Here is a 16370-nt window from a genome sequence, read left to right as displayed (position 1 = left end):
TCATTGTATGTATGTATACACACATGCACGACATCTTGATGTAGTTGTCTGTTGATAGGCACTTGGGTTGCTTCCATGCATGTCTTGGCTATTTTAAACAGTGCTGCTAATGAACATTGGGGTGCATGTATCTTTTTTTTTTGTCTTTTTTGCTATTTCTTTGGGCCGCTCCCGCAGCATATGGAGGTTCCCAGGCTAGGGGTCGAATTGGAGCTGCAGCCCCCGGCCTACGCCAGAGCCACAGCAACGCGGGATCCGAGCCGCGTCTGCAACCTACACCACAGCTCATGGCAACGCCGGATCCTTAACCCACTGAGCAAGGGCAGAGATCGAACCCGAAACCTCATGGTTCCTAGTCGGATTCGTTAACCACTGTGCCACGACGGGAACTCCTGCATGTATCTTTTTAAATTAGTGTTTTCATTTTGCCGGGTAGTCAGTCCCTGGTAACTAGTGATATTTAGCATCTTTTCATATGCCTATGAGGCATTCATATATATTCTTATGACGTGTCTGTTCATATCTTCTGCCTAATTTTTTATTGGGTTATCTTCTGGTTTTATTTGGTTTGAAGAATTTTAAAAAATATATTCCAAATTTAGTTCCTTTGTTATATATTTTGGAAATAATTCCCCCCAATTTGTGGCTTGCCTCTTACTTTTTAAAAATAAAACTTGAAGAGCAAGAGCTTCTAATTTTATTTTATTTTATTTTTTGTCTTTTTGCTATTTCTTGGGCTGCTCTCGCGGCATATGGAGGTTCCCAGGCTAGGGGTCTAATCAGAGCTGTAGCTGCCGGCCTATGCCACAGCCATGGCAATGCGGGATCCGAGCTGCGTCTATGACCCAAACCACAGCTCACGGCAACGCCGGATTGTTAACCCACTGAGCAAGGTTCCTACTTAGATTCGTTAGCCACTGAGCCACGATGGGAACTCCATATATATTTTTTTTAAATAAGTTTCTTAAATATTTGGTAAAATTGACTAGGGAAGCAGTCAGAGTTATTTTTTGTTTTATGGTTTTTATTAATAGTTAAATTGCAAGAGATTTGCAATTCCCCCTCAGTTTAGTTTAATAAAAAGGGTACTTTCACAAATAAATAAGTAAATTTGAAAATATATTGGGCATTGTCCTGCTTTCTGATTTTGTTAGATTTGGAAGGTACATTTATGAGAAGTTGAGAACCTGCCTTTCCAACAATATACTTTAAACATAATAGGGAAGTCATTTTGTTATATTTTGGCTGAATGTTAATGCTCTTCTTGTTATATTTGATTGCTTTTTCACCTTTGTTTCTGTTAATTTTAGGAGCTTAAAAGGAGCATAGAAAATCAGGCAGAAAGGAAAATCGAAGGTCAGAATCCTCAGCAGATCTCACAGTGTCTTAACACAAACTTAGAGCAAAATGGTCATGTGTCTGCAGTGCCAAATACACAACCAGTTCTGCAATATGGTAATCCTTACGCAACTCAGGAAACAAGAGGTTATTAAAATATTTCTGGTTTGGGGTTAGCTGAATGTGGAGTTCTTTTGTTTCTGTCTTTGTAGGATTAGAGAGTTGTTGGTATAGACAACTCTAAAAGACATCCTTTTTTATAACAAGCAGCTTTAATGTTAACGCTAACTGGCTTCATCTAAAAGCAGTGCACCATGAGTGAAGAATCTATTTGCTAATTATACATAGTTCTTATTTTTAAAGATCATTTGGGTTAAAAATAAAGATATTGGGAATTCCTATCGTGGCTCAGTGGGTCATGAAACCTACTAGTATCCATGAGGAGGCGGCTTCACTCAGTGGGATAAGGATCCAGCATTGCCGTGAGCTGTGGTGTAGGTCGAAGACTTGGCTTGGATCCTGCATGGATGTGGCCGGCAGCTGCAGCTTTGATTTGACCTGTAGCCTGGGAACTTTCATATGCCTTGGGTGTTGCCCTAAAAGACCAAAAAAAAAAAAAAAAAAAAAAGAAAGAAAGAAAGAAAAAGTCATCACTTTTGGAATACATTAAAATGGTTCTTTATATTCTTTTTATCACAGCTTATATGCAGAGACTGTAATGTTAGTAGGTTTTAAGCTACTCTTCCAAAACTTGTATTTCAGATGGAGCAGATGGTGCTTTTTATCCAGATGAAATTCAAAGGCCACTTGTGAGAGTACCCTCTTGGGGACTAGAAGATAATGTTGTCTGCAGCCAGCCTGCTCGAAACCTTAGTAGACCTGATGGTTTAGAAGACCCTGAGGATAGTAAAGTAAATTGAATTTCTGTTTTCTAACCTTGTCCCTTTTATTTTCTTGTCCTGTGTAGAGAGTTATGGGTGTTGTGGAAAGAAAGTGTGTGCTTGTGTGTACACATAACTGCTTACTTGATTTTTGGAAAAATCTGCTTGTGTTTAAATTTGAAAAATCATCCTTTGGAGTTCCCATTGTGGCTTAGCAGTAATGAACCCAACTAGTATCCATGAGGATGAGGGCTCCATCCCTGGCCTTGCTCAGTGGGTTAAGGATCCGGCGTTGCCGTGAGCTGTGGTGTAGGTTGCAGATGTGGCTCGGATTCTATGTTGCTGTGGCTATGGTGTAGGCCGGCAGCTACAACTCTGATTAGACCCCTTGCCTGGGAACCTTCATGTGCTGTGAGTGCAGCCCTAAAAAGCAAAAAAAAAAAAAGGGTGGGGGGAGGAAGAGAGAGGGGGAGAGAGAAGAAGAAAAAGAAAGATCACCTATTTTGCTTTGGAGAATAAGCTCAGAGTTATTGGATAGTTTAATCTTTAAATTGTTTTAAAATTGAGAAGTAATTGACATTAGTTTCAGGTGTCCAGCATGATTTGTTCTATGTGTCTGTTGTGAAATGGTCCTCATAACAAGTTTAGTTAACATCCACCGTCTCACAGTTACTGTTTTTTTCCTTGTGGTGAGAACTTTTAAGATCTACTCTCTCAGTAACTTTCAAATATACAATACAGTATTCTCAGCTACAGTCACAGATAGTTTAGTCTTAATTATCACAAAATAATTTACTGCATTCTTTTGATTGTAGATGTACTAGGTTGGAAGAAGAAAAGTGTTAATGACAGCATTAAGCTTTGGTGTGCATTTTTCACTTTTGCATTTATAGCCCACTTTAAATTATAAGGTGGACTCTAGTTAGAAAAAGGAAGAAGTGTGTGTATTGTAGCTTTCTTTTTTAGAGAAATATTCTTATAGACATCATTGGTATTGTAGTAACAGTACTAGTAATTGAATCAGTTTGTGTGGCATACCATTTTAAAAATTTCATTTAAGAGATTTCTTTATCATTTAATAGATTGTTTTCTTCATACCAGCTCTCTTTGGATTTTCTGTGCATTAAGATGAATTTATAAGAAATGCTTTATCGTGCTCTTTCAAGTACAGCGGTATCATGACCTGTTTCTCATTTAATGTAGTTTGCTGCATTTAATTGCTATTAACCTTTGCAGAAACTGATCATTGTTCAGACAGGCATGATTTTAGCCCTAGTGCTCAACACCTATAATGGAGAAAAATGTATTTCTCCCTCCTGCCTTTTGGCCTCTTATGTCTATTACTGAGAATAATTAGGAAAACTGTCAGAACTTTTGTAGCCTCTGTGAAGTCTAGAGTATCATCTCACTGCTTTTTCACACCTTTACTTCAAATTTTGCATATTTAATCTGATCATTCTTGGCACAGATGTTACATGTGACAAGCCCTTCTCTTCTGTAGTCATCTGCTTCAGTTTAATTAGCAGAATGTTCTTTCTGATCTGTGTGCTTTGCCCTCCTGCAAACCCATGAGAAGCAGTGTTAGAGTCTTGTGCTCATTTGCTGACATGCTTAGATTTGGTAATGAGATGGAAGGGCTCTTAATGGGCACTCCTTGGATAATTGTATTTTGCTATCAGAAGATTTTTCACTTTAGACAGAAACTAATTTTATGTACATTCAGACTTTTTTTTTTTTTCAATCTTGTCATTACAATAGCAAAAACCACTTGCAAATGAAGTGTTTTAGTAGGTAGTTCTAGTTAGAATATAGAAAGCAGATTTGAGTTGACCTGGTTCTTTTCCCTGGTTCTTTGCCCTGGAAGTATTTAACAGCCATGGGACCCAGCACCTCTTAGTTGAGGTTGAAGCAGCCTACCCCTCAAGATGTACACCTGCCATATCTCCTCCCTTTCCCATCAAAAACTGCTATTTCTGTCAGATCAGAAAAAAGCCTTTTATGCCTCACTGTTCTTTACCTAATAATTATAATAGCAGTAACTATAATGTCATAATAAGGATAGCAACAGACATTTCTGTGAATTATTTGCCAGCTAATGCTTTAACTGTTTATTTTTTTGTCTTTTCTAGGGCTGAACCTGCAGCATATGGAGGTTCCCAGGCTAGGGGTTCAGTTGGAGCTGTTGCTGCTGGCCTACACCACAGACACAGCAATGCCAGATCCCACCTGCGTCTGTGATCTACACCGTAGCTCACGGCAACTCCCAAGCCTTAACCCACTGAGTGAGGCCAGGGATCAAACCCACAACCTCATGGTTCCTAGTCAGATTGTTTCTGCTGAGCTACGACAGGAATTCCCTTTTTTTTTCCCCCCTTGGCTATTTTTAAATAGGATTATTTGTCCTTTACCAGGTAAACAATTTGCATATATCTTCTTCCATCTGTGGGTTGGCTTTTCATTCTTTTGTTGATATCCTTTTCAGGACAAAGGTTTTTAGTTTTGATGAAGTCAAATCTACCTATTCTTTTTTTACTTGTACTTTTGTTGTCATATCTTAGAAACCATTGCCTCATCTAAGGGAGCTCTATATTTTACATTTGGGTATTTGGTCTGTTTTGAGTTAATTTTTGAATATGGAGAAAAGTAACATTTGAAAAGGGAGATCTTAGAAAATTATAATTCAATAAAATTCCTTTATTGAGATATTATTAGAAATGGATATTTAACAGCTTAAATAATAACATTTCATTAAAGAGGAATGTTGACTAATATTACTTAATAATACAAAGTTATGAAGAATAAAGATAAACATTAATTCTCTAGTTTTATATAAAAGTTACCCAGAGGCATTGGTACTGTGTTTTCTCTTAGGTGTTGATTTTGGCCTAGCAAATATTTTTTAAGAGATGCTCTTTTTCTTCTTTTTCTTTTTATGGCCACATCTGCAGCATACCGGAGTTCCTGGGCTAGGTGTTGCATCGGAGCTGCAGCTGCAGGCCTGTTCCACAGTCACAGCCGCACTAGATCTGAGCCGTATCTGCAGCTTTAAATAAACCACAAGCTTGTGGTAATGCTGGATCTTAAGGGATGCTCATGAATAAAGTAATAATTATCATCATAGTAAAAATTTTACTTATTTTTTTTAGGGCCGCACCTGTGGCATATGGAGGTTCCCAGGCTAGGGGTCAAATCAGAGTTGTAGCCGCTGGCCCACACCACAGCCACATCAGATCTGAGCTGCATCTGTGACCTACACCACAGCTTACGCCAGTGCTGGATCTTTAACCCACTGAGCGAGGCCAGAGATCAAACCTGCAACCTCATGGATACTACTAGTCAGATTTGTTTCCTCTGAGCCACAATGGGAACTCCTGAAAGTTTTATTAAGTGGTGTATCTTTCTTCGTTGGTATTCATTACTAGCTCCCTAATGATATCTAAATATTTCAATTAGTAATTCCTGGCAAAGGTAGAATCGCAACAGTTTGGGAAATGCCATGATCCAGATGGTGTAACTCAGTCATCAGCTCCTACATGTATATTGCTAGTTTGATCACCATTGCATTTTTTTTATTGCAGTTGAATACACGTAACATAAAATTTACCATCAGAACCATTTTTGAGTACTTGGTTCTAAGTAGTAAATACAGTTGACCCTTGGATAACACAGGGGTTGGATGCCAACCCTCCATGCAGTCGAAAATCTGATAGTTGGTCCTGTGTATTTGCGGTTTCTTCTATTTCCATTTCCATGGCTCCATGTTTGAGGATCCAGCCAACTGCAGATCATGTAGTATTTACTATAGAACAAAATCTTACATACAATCGGATCTGCACAGTTCAAATCCTCCTTGTTCAGTGGTCAACTGGACGGTTACAGTGTTGTTAACCCAGTCTCCAGAACTCTTCATTTTGCAAACCAGAAACTCTATACCCATTAAATGACAACTCTCTGCTCCTTTCTCCCTCCTTCCAGTCCTTGGAACTGCCATTATACTTTTGTTTCTCTGGATTTGACTACTCTAGATAACTTCATTTAAGTAGAATCGTATAGTATTTTGTTTTTTTTTTTTGTGATGGGCTTATTCCACTTAGTATTTGTCCTCAAGATTCATTTATTTTGGAATGTGTCAGAGTTTCCTATGATGAGCTATACATCCGTCGGTAGACATTCAGATTGTTTTCACCTTTTGGCTGTTGTGAGTGGATGTTGCTGCTGTGACCACAGGTATACCAATTTATCTGAGTTCCTGCTTTCAGTTCTTTTGGATATATACTCAAATGGAGTTGTTGTATCATATGGTAATTGTATGATTATGACTGCATTTGAATTTAGTATGATTAAACCTATTTTATTGTCTATTTTAATACTGTTGTCAGTTTTAATACTATTTCAGATGTTTAAACAGCTACATACTTTGATAGGAAAAACCAGAATGTTTTCCATAGACTGGATTTTGAGTTGAGCGTCTATTGAGAAGTTTTGAGTTTCAAGTAGAGTTTCAGTTGACTGTAGCATGTTTCCTTTGCTTAAAAACCAATTTACAATAGAAATAGTACTGTGCCTATAGGTCTAAAAAAGTACATGAACAATGCAGGGTAGTTTAGGTCTTTGTAGAGGTTAAAATGCTATTAAAAATGTTTTCTTGAGAAAGGTCATTTGGAATTGTTCATAAATATCTTTTCAGTGTGGTATTCCCATTTTGCTTACAAGTTATTTTAGGAAGTTAGCTAAAATATGAGATACTTAGGCTTAAAAACCTGCTATTCAAATTCTTTTGAGCTCACAACTTTCAATGCTAAAACTTGACTATTTTAGTACTTTGGGGTGGAAATCTTGCTAAAATAGAATACTAACCTTGATGATTGAAGTTTATTAATTAAAAGGTCAGTGTTGAGTGATGGCCTCACGTTTTTTTAAGGTGTGGAAGTAAAGCTATATGGTTCAGTGTTAAAATACTCTTGGGTGTTTTGGGTTCTTGTTGACTTTTCTATCAGTAGCCATTTTTTTTGTTGCTGGCAGTGAGTCTGCCTTAATAGCCTCACTTCCCAGTCTAATTTGTTATATTTAATCTAGTGTGGTTTTGGAAACTAATTAGCCAAGCTCAGTGAGTAAAATGGAATAACTGTGAGTGAAAATTGGGTCATTTTGCACAACAAGATCATGACTGTTGTGTAAATTTGGCTACTCAAAGATTTTATTACATACATTCTGGTTTCGAACTTTTCTCTGGGTAGGCAGTCTCTTATTATATGAAGACTTATGTCTTATTATTACATCTGGAATTCTACTCTTGAGTCCTTCTTCCTGTTTATTGTGTAATATGTGGTAGAAAATACCGAATAATAATTTTGTTTTGTTTTGTTTTTTAGGGCTGCACCCATGGCATACAGAGGTTCCCAGGCTAGGTCAAATCAGAGCTACAGCTGCCGGCTTACACCATAGCCGAGCAATGCAGGATCCAAGCCATGTCGGGGACTTGCACCACAGCTCACAGCAATGCCAGATCCTTAATCCACTAAGTGAGGCCAGGGATCGAACCCACAACCTCATGGTTCCTAGTCAGATTTGTTTCTGCTGTGCCACTACAGGAACTCCCAGAATAATAGTGTTATCATTACCAAATTATATATGACTTAGAAAGTGAAAATTGCTTTTTCCCCCCACCTCTGGATATTTTGTAAGTAGAGTTAACATATCTGATAGGTTGGTCTGAATCTAGCACTTTAGCTAGTAACAAACCATTTATTGTTAGCTGATTCATGAAAGCAGTAGATTGATGTAAGAAATTAGCCGTCATAAAAAAACAGGGATAAGTGGTTATGAAATTTTTGGTTACATTGTATTTTTTGCCCCTAGAAAGTTGTATTTTATTTATTATAAATACCTGTCTCAAGAATTTTGAAAAGTAGAATATGAAGACCTTTCCCTGTAGTATCTGTTCCCGTTATTTTCTTAAATAGCATTTTAAAATTTAAAAAAAAACAGTTGAGAAAATTTTGTTCATTATTTCATATGTAGTTAAGCAGGTTCATGTTTCAGATGTTGCCGGAAGGCCTAAATCTGGCAGCTAGAGTCATGTGGCACAGAATCACAACTTGCTTGTCATATATATTATGCTTAGCAGATGATATATCTTCCCTCTTTGTACCTACAGTTTTAAAAGCTCTTTGGGTTTTAGTTACTTAAAGATTAAAAAATTTGGGGAGTTGCCAGTATCAGCAGTATCTCGGTAGCACCAGGATGCTGGTTCCATCCCCAAGCCTGGCGCAGTGGGTTAAAGGTTCTGGGGTTGCTGCAGCTGCGGTGTAGGCTTGGATCTGATCCCTAGCCGGGGAACTCCGTGTGCCACAGGACAGCCAAAAGAGAAAAAACGTGTTTTCTTTTTTTTAAGTGTGTCAGTTACTTGTCCAGTATTGCCCAGTTTCTCAATTCCCCTGTTAGGTTATTGACCCTGTTTTTCTTTTGCCCAGTTATAGTCTAAGGGAATCATATGTAAACAAAAGTTTCCTCATGTGATACACATGAGGAAAAAAGACCCCTCATTTCCTTTTTTTTACTTTTCAGGAGAGGATAATTGTTAGAATATAAATAGGAGTTCCTGTCGTGGCGCAGCAGAAACGAATCCAACTGGGAACCATGAGGTTGCGGGTTCGATCCGTGGCCTTGCTTAGTGGGTTAAGGATCTGATGTTGCCGTGAGCTGTGGTGTAGGTTGCAGATGTGGCTTAGATCTGGCATTGCTGTGGCTCTGGTGTAGGCAGGTGGCAACAGCTCCGACTAGGCCCTGAGCCTGGGAACCTCCATATGCCACAGGTGCAGCCCTAGACAAAAGACCAAAAGAAAAAAAAAAAGCAATAACCAAGTTACCAGCCTCCTTCACTCCTTCCTAAAAAACCTCAATTTTTCTTCTGTTTAATTCAAATTTCATACACTTTTTTGGTACCTCTTCCTATGACATACTTGTCTTCACCTATTAATAGCAGCTTTGGGGCAGCCTTGACCACCCAGCAACATAATGGCTGTCATCAGTGCCTTCTCTGCCTGTCGGGTGCTATTAGTTCATGGCATAAGTAAGGGCAGCTAACAAAGCTGCTCGGAGGAAGAACGGAAATGGACTCTAGAGGAAGAGGCTGCTTTTGAAGTGAAGTGTCAGTCTGCCTTTGGCTGCTGATGCAGCAATCCGCAACTCTGTAAAAAGTAACCACAGGGATGCGGGCGTGGAAATCCAACCATTGTTTTCTTCCTGATTCCGACGTAGATTTACAGGGTTTTAGGAGGCTTCCTTGATAATTTGTTAATCAAATGTTTAAATTTGAATCTTATTCTTTTACAGCAGGGGTTTGAGGGCTGTAGCTCGGTGCATTGCCTTGTCTTTAACATGGTTTTTCATTTGGATTTGAGTATTTGCCCCAAAACGTATACATACAAACTCAAATATTTTTGCTAGTTTTCCTTTATTTATAATTTCCACAAATTGTGCAGTGGATATATATTGTCAGTGAAGATCCTGCTTGTGTTACAGATTAAAGGTAATAGGAAAAATAATGCCGTCTTAAGGTTTTTATGAAAGTGGTCACCCAGTGTATGTAGCAGTAGTGAAGTTACCCACATCGAGGTCAGAAAAGCCTGTTGATCTCGTCTTCAGTCACACACACAGGTGTATATACTCTCCGTTCCATGAAGTACTGCTTTTTATTTCAAAGTAAGACTTAGTCCGTAGTGAAAATCTAACTTAATGATAATAGAAGTAAGATTTTTAAGTGTCATTTTTTTTAACATGATGCTTGATTGAATTAACTGAGGAGCTTCTGTTTGGTTTCACTTCTCTCAAAAGTTGCAAAATTATTTTTTGCCTAGGAAGATGAGAATGTGCCCACTGCTCCTGATCCTCCAAGTCAGCATTTACGAGGGCATGGAACAGGCTTTTGCTTTGATCCCAGGTAAGTTTTCTTCTTCCTTTGTAGAATTTGGATTACTAGTGGTTCTCAACATATAGTCCTTGGAAAGATGTTAGAAATGTGAATGAGCCCGGGCCCTCCCCCCTTAGACACTCTGAACCCAAAACTTTTGTGGTAGGGCCCAGTAATACTGTGTTTCAGTATGCCCTCCAGATGGTTCTGACACCTGCAATCCTTTGAAAACCAGTGCTATGAACCCCTTTAATAGTTAAGATGAACACTGTTGGGAAATTAGAAGTTGTGTTAATTTCTATAATTTTATAAAAGGCATATTCTGTTAATAATTGAAGAATTCTTGTCACTGAGCTTCATGTTACATGCGATTGTATTTTCTTGGATTTTAATGAGAAAAGGATTTTGTCTGATTGTAAAACTAAGGCTTTATAAATGTCTTACACAGTTGTCAATATAGCAAGCTTTTAGAAGCAGAGAGAGAGGCTTCTGGAGTAACTGAAGACTTTCAAATTAAGTTGTTAGTATGAATAATAGCTTAACTAGATAAATGTAAAAACCTGTTTATTAGAAATATGTAATTCTTTCATTTTATTTTCTCAAGCTTTGATGTTCAGAAGAAATGTCCACTCTGTGAGTTAATGTTCCCTCCCAACTATGATCAGAGCAAGTTTGAAGAACATGTCGAAAGTCACTGGAAGGTGTGCCCCATGTGCAGCGAGCAGTTCCCTCCTGACTACGACCAGCAAGGCTTTGAAAGGCATGTCCAGACCCATTTTGATCAGAATGTTTTAAATTTTGACTAGTTACTTTTTATTAGGAGTTAGTACAGTTTAGCAGTTGAAAAACAAAAACCCCACCTCAAGTAGACTACTAAGGAGACCACAAGGTGTCACCTTCATGCACCCCCTACAGTACTTTTCTGACCAAGAGCTACTTTGAGTTTGGTGTTACTAGGGTCAGGGTCAGTGTGTGGCTTCTCCATAAATATAATTTTAACCTCTGTTAACCTTGCCAGCTTAAGAAGTTCTTGTGTGTTGTATCTTTATTCCCCATTTTGCAAAATTGTATGAATAAAGGAAACAGGGACTATTTTAATGTTACCACACTAAAAAAAAAAATGTATGTGTAGTATGTTATTTAGAAGAATTTACAAGTTTCTGTTGACTTTGTTGATTGAGCATGACTACTAAAAATTATGTAATGAAATTGAATACAGAAACTTCCATAATTTAGCTCATGCAATGTTTTTTAACCCTCTTTAGAAAGGAGCTGCATGTAGAATGAGATCACATGCTTGCAAGATAGCAAATACCCTTTTTATATTTGAAATGTTTGCTTTAGGAATTAATAGAAGGCATATTTTGCTAATTTTATGACTAAATTTAGAATGAACTGAATGATTATTTTTAAGCCATCGTAAAGTCATAATTCTGTCTCATGGGGAAATAAGATGTGTCAGTATAGTTGTTTCATATTAAATGATCCTGCTAAACAGTGATGGTTGTGGCATAAAACCACAGAAAATGTATTTGTGTCTTTTTTCACATTTTCCTGATGAGTATAACTTTGAAAAAGTGTTCTCTGTAAGTGATTAAATATGTAACATGTAAACCCAGATCAAACTAACATGTTCCTTATGTCTCTGCTTTGTGTCATATCCATTAACATTAAAGAGGACACATTTTTAGAACTGTGCAATTTCATTGTCAACTTTATTTGTGATAACTTTAAGTATATAGCATCTTCAATGTCTTTTTGGTCTGGGCCCTTACAAAATTTCTGAACGACAGTCCTTCCTCGTAGAATATGAATGTTAAGAATTTAAAGTACTGACTTTTTGATTTTGCTATTTCTGTGGTTATCAAAATATTTATGCTTGTCTTAAGAAACTAGTTTAACCTAAGACTCAGGGTAGCAGCATTTGGAGTAATATACGCGGAGTGCACACCTATCATCTCACTTGTTTCTAGGAGCAGAATTCGTTTATCGTTGGAATCCTTTAAAAAGATTTGAGTCTCAGGCCAAACAGTATTAGGCAGCCAGATGTTAGGAGATGGCAGCCCTCGGATGAAGTAGTAGCGAAGACTCCGGATGCCGTAAGCTTCTGGATAGTTTATAGGATAAGCAGAAAACGTTCAGGTAAAGTATACCCGATGACAGGAACATTTTTGTTGCATCAGTTAGTAATTGTGGACCATACTAATGTAAAAGTGTCCTTTGACTGTTGCAGTACTGCTGCTGCTACCCCCAGTGAAATGAAATTGTTCATCATACTGACCTAGAACTTAGTTGTAGTTTTGGCCCCAACCTTAAGTAGTTGACAGAAAAGCAGTGTGATCTACTCCGAGCAAAACAGTGAAAAAATCTACATGTGTCAGCTGAATCCTGGGAAAAAAAGAAAAGGCAGCCTAAGATAGAGCAGGGTACGGAATGGATATCTTAGTTTTCATGGCAAACTTGATACTGGTCTTTATAATGGATGCTAATAAAAATAAAGAGTCGTGTTTATTTTGGGTCAGAGGCAGTTTATTTTAAATGTGATTTCATTTACATTTATAAGCAGCTTTTCTTGACAGGAATTTTTGATTAAGTTGCCTTCAGTTCTAAAACAAACCTCTTGTTGCTTTCAAACTTAATGTGCTCTGTCCCGAACAAAACATATGAAAATATAATTTAAAGCACAGTTTTCACAGACACAGTACAATACATTCACTATACACGGGATAACAAAATATTCCCATCCTTACCTGTTGAGTAATACTGTCACAATGAATAAGGAAATAGAAACTGGAGTTGGTTTTATAGTTGAAAGAAATTTTGACATGCACAGTGACTATTTTATGACTGTTTAGCTGTTGAACTACTGATCTGGCCTACAGTTTCTTGCACTAGAAGGAGCGAAGCTAAATAATAATTGGTGGCCTAAAAAAATTTGGTCAATTGTAGGTAGATATGAAATAGCCAAGTAGGGCCTTCTTATGCACCAACTAGTTGCTTCTCAGGTCTGGATCACCCTTTAAAAAGACAAAGGATAACATTGTATATTCAGGACCAAGACTACTCTTCAGAGATCTGAGGACATTTTTAGAGGGCAGTGTCTTTATAAATACTTTAAAATCCCTCATTATGAGGGATTCACAACTTAAGGATATAGACGCTTACCCATCTGGATAACAGAATTGTCTTCCTTTCAAAATGTTGGAAAAATTGAGGAGGGACACCTGCTTCCCATCTGTAAGACTTTCAACAAATGGAAACATGTGAACCAAGTTATAAGCATTTTGAGTTTGCGTTTCCCCAGTGTTGCGGGCAGTTAGCCATCTCAGAGCAATTTTTATTGCATAATCAGGCAGCTGGTAAACTCTCATGTTTAAGGAATAGCACTTGGGAGAAATGAACATTCAAGGCATGATGGTATTTGTTGGTAAGTAAAACTTGAGGAATGGTCCAGACACAGGTTATACTCTTTAACGGGTCATGTGTTAGTCACTCTTTGACCACCTGCTGCAAGAAGCACTTAATTGTCAATAAGGCTCAATTTCGTATTTCAGCAAAATGTCTTATAAAGCTAAACAGACATTTCCAATGGGAATACAGACATCTACAACGTGATGGAAAAAGTGCCTTCAAAAAAAGTAAAAACACAGTGGGCACGAAGGAAAGGTGATGGGGTCTCAACAAAATGTACCTCTTTGAAACATGCTTGGAATTGTAATTCTTACTTGCAACCCACAGGTTTGTTAGGGCAGTGGTTGCAAGAATTGGCAACACATAAAACATTAAATCTGTTGGCAATAGAGAACTACAAAGTGCTTTGAAACTTCACCTAAAGATGAAGCTAGAACTAGATCGCACACACACAAAATTTGCACTTAAGTATTTCAAAGTGTTTCCTAACAGATTTCAGGTAAAGGTATTTCACTAAACTGGTATCTTGGTCCACAGATAGCAACAGGCATAAATTGAATCCCTTGCACCCAGCAGGCACTCGATGAATGTGTGTTAATGAGTGAACTGAATAGACTTTTCATACAAAAATGTAACACTAAAATGATTGGTAAGTCAGATGGCAAGATTTTCAGCTTTTTAAAGGGCAAAAGGATTTGCAAGATAATATAAAACACAGAAAGCACACCTTTTATGTATGTTATTTAAATATGAAAATATTTTTAGCATATTATGTTAAACATTCTTTCTTATTTATATTTCCATTACCTAAAGTCTTTCTACTCACAAGTACTAGTAACTCCATTATGTAAGGCATGGTAACCAGTTTGATAGTGAAAGTATTATTTTGGTTTTGAACACAATGAGTCAATGTGTTGAAAAACTTCAATCACATTACAATCTTGGGGAAAAAAAAAAAAACACCTCAGTGCCAGCCCCTCCTCCCCCCAGTCGAGATCACTGCAGTACAACTAAACATATGCAACATGCCCTCAATTTTTATTTTGTTTTGGGGGAAATGTGCTGAAGAACCTAGAGCTTTTTTGTTTGTTTGTTTAGCACCTTATATCAAAGTAATGAAAATGGGTATGATGATTACATGTGCAAATGTACAAAATCATTAACTCTACAAAGATACATCATTCCAAAATTACAGAAAAAATTTAAAGCATGCATTTAATTCTTTAAAGGGTTGCTGAATGCTTCCCCTGAAAAAGGTGGCTGTTTTCAAAATCAGCAACTGCTGGTGAGGATTTCTTGGCACAGTTATGACCAGCATGTTATTGCTGCATCTTCCTGATAATCTCAGCCGACACTGGGGGATGGAAATTGATTGTGTGGTGCCTCAGGCCCTGAGCTGTCTTGTAACTCTTACCACAGCGGCATTTGAATGGTTTGCGGACACGAATCTGTGTTCTGTGACCATTCTTAGCATGGTACTTTATGCCATTCACATTCTGTGGAGAAGACAAAAACATCGCCCATTAGATGCAGTGACAATGTTTGTCAGATGGGGGAAGACCTCAGTGTGGGTCTGATGCAATACTGGACATCTGGAAGGCAGCTGTATGCCCACTGGGCTTTTGCATGAACTCCAGTTGTGACCTGTTCAAGCAGGCTGTGCAGACCGGGTCATGCCCACAGCAAACCCAAGGCGATTTCACACGTACCTTCGTTACTCCGCAAGTACTGACTGAATGTTACCTGACTATGTATTTAAGACTCACAGGATGTATGTAAAGAAGCACAGTTCTGAGTTTTTCCCACTCCGAAGCATGTAACCATGAACAATTACATGAAAATATCCTCAGGATGGCCAAAGACTATCTAAAGAAAACAGGGCAGTGAAGTTCAAGATGTTCATAAATTCTTGATTTGGAAACTCAGCTTGTGTCCTGTCTCCTGCACCTTCAGCCCTTGCCATTCCTGCATTAATCCCCGCACGCAGGGCAAGGAAGCACCTCATTGGTCTTTCTAGAGACAAGCTGGGGAATAGGAGTTTGCTACGGTGGCAGAATCAGAGCCATTAGGACAAATGGGTAACAGACCACTCCCCTGCTGCTCCAGCCATCCCACCAGAGGCCCAGGGACGTGGTAAAGGAGCCAACCTTTGTATCCAGCCCCAGCTGGCACCCACTGTGATGGCATGAGACACCCCCAAGGGAGCCACCTACCAGAAGCCTGGCAACACACAAAGGTAACTTGTTTTACGCACCAGGGAGGGAGAAGGGGAGGAATAACGGTTTTGTGACTGTCAGAAAGAGACTGTTAGCTTTCTAAGTAACAGTAACAATATGGTAGGAAGTCTCCTGGCTCACAAATGCTAATAATTTGCATCTGCCTGATTAATAACGTCACATTTATTAGCTCGACAGATATTGAGGACCTCGTAGGGCTCCTTTCTGCGGATGAGGGTTAATACAACCTTTCCTGTCCTTCCTTTCATAGAGAGCTTGATGCAAAATGGATCATTAAACATCCAGCTACACCTGTGCTCCAGTGCCACTCACGCCGTATCAGAAAAGAGAGGAAATCAAAAGTAAAAAACATTGGACCAACCAACAAAAAAGGCATATAGCGCCTCCAACAGGATCGGGACTTAAGATACTCCATCCACACCCCAATTTTTATAACGAAGTAGGTGAGGGAAGGTTTGAAACCAGAAATTGCTAAAGCTACAGGAAGCCTGTCCCATATGAAACCGGATCTGGACTTCACCAGGAAAAGGACATGCCCCCAGGGTTGAAGTGATTCTAGCAGGTTCTGTGGCCTGTTCTCAGTTTGAATGT

General features: G+C 38.4%; 2 protein-coding genes across 11 annotated transcripts in view; one reads left to right on the top strand and one right to left on the bottom strand.

The window, feature by feature from the left end:
• The window catches only part of TAX1BP1 (Tax1 binding protein 1), an 82370-nt gene extending 70538 nt beyond the window's left edge, over window positions 1-11832 (top strand). For 5 of the 8 annotated variants that reach the window (XR_014834043.1, XR_014834041.1, XR_014834039.1 and 2 more), the window contains exons 15-18: window positions 1311-1485; window positions 2101-2249; window positions 10079-10161; window positions 10736-11832. Coding sequence is in view for 5 of the 8 variants with exons in the window: in XM_021079291.2 (XP_020934950.1) it covers window positions 1311-1485; window positions 2101-2249; window positions 10079-10161; window positions 10736-10937 (609 nt within the window). In the remaining 3 variants the exon portion in view is untranslated. The remainder of the gene's footprint in view (window positions 1-1310; window positions 1486-2100; window positions 2250-10078; window positions 10162-10735) is intronic. The other 3 variants (XM_021079293.2, XM_085005616.1, XM_021079294.2) reach the window with 3 other exon arrangements.
• An 806-nt stretch (window positions 11833-12638) lies between these two features.
• Window positions 12639-16370, bottom strand: part of JAZF1 (JAZF zinc finger 1) — a 338636-nt gene continuing 334904 nt past the window's right edge. For 2 of the 3 annotated variants that reach the window (XM_085004791.1, XM_085004790.1), the window contains one exon: window positions 12639-15038. In XM_085004791.1, the coding sequence (XP_084860917.1) occupies window positions 14862-15038 (177 nt within the window). In that variant the 3' untranslated portion in view covers window positions 12639-14861. 3 annotated transcript variants of the gene reach the window in all.

Source organism: Sus scrofa, chromosome 18 (assembly GCF_054392235.1).
Source record: "Sus scrofa isolate SSC_HxYL_T2T_F1_AM1 chromosome 18, Sscrofa_HxYL_maternal_Yorkshire_Landrace_v2.0, whole genome shotgun sequence".
NCBI lineage: Eukaryota > Metazoa > Chordata > Mammalia > Artiodactyla > Suidae > Sus > Sus scrofa.
Note: the sequence above shows the minus strand (reverse complement) of the source record. Positions and strands in the feature narration are given on the sequence as shown.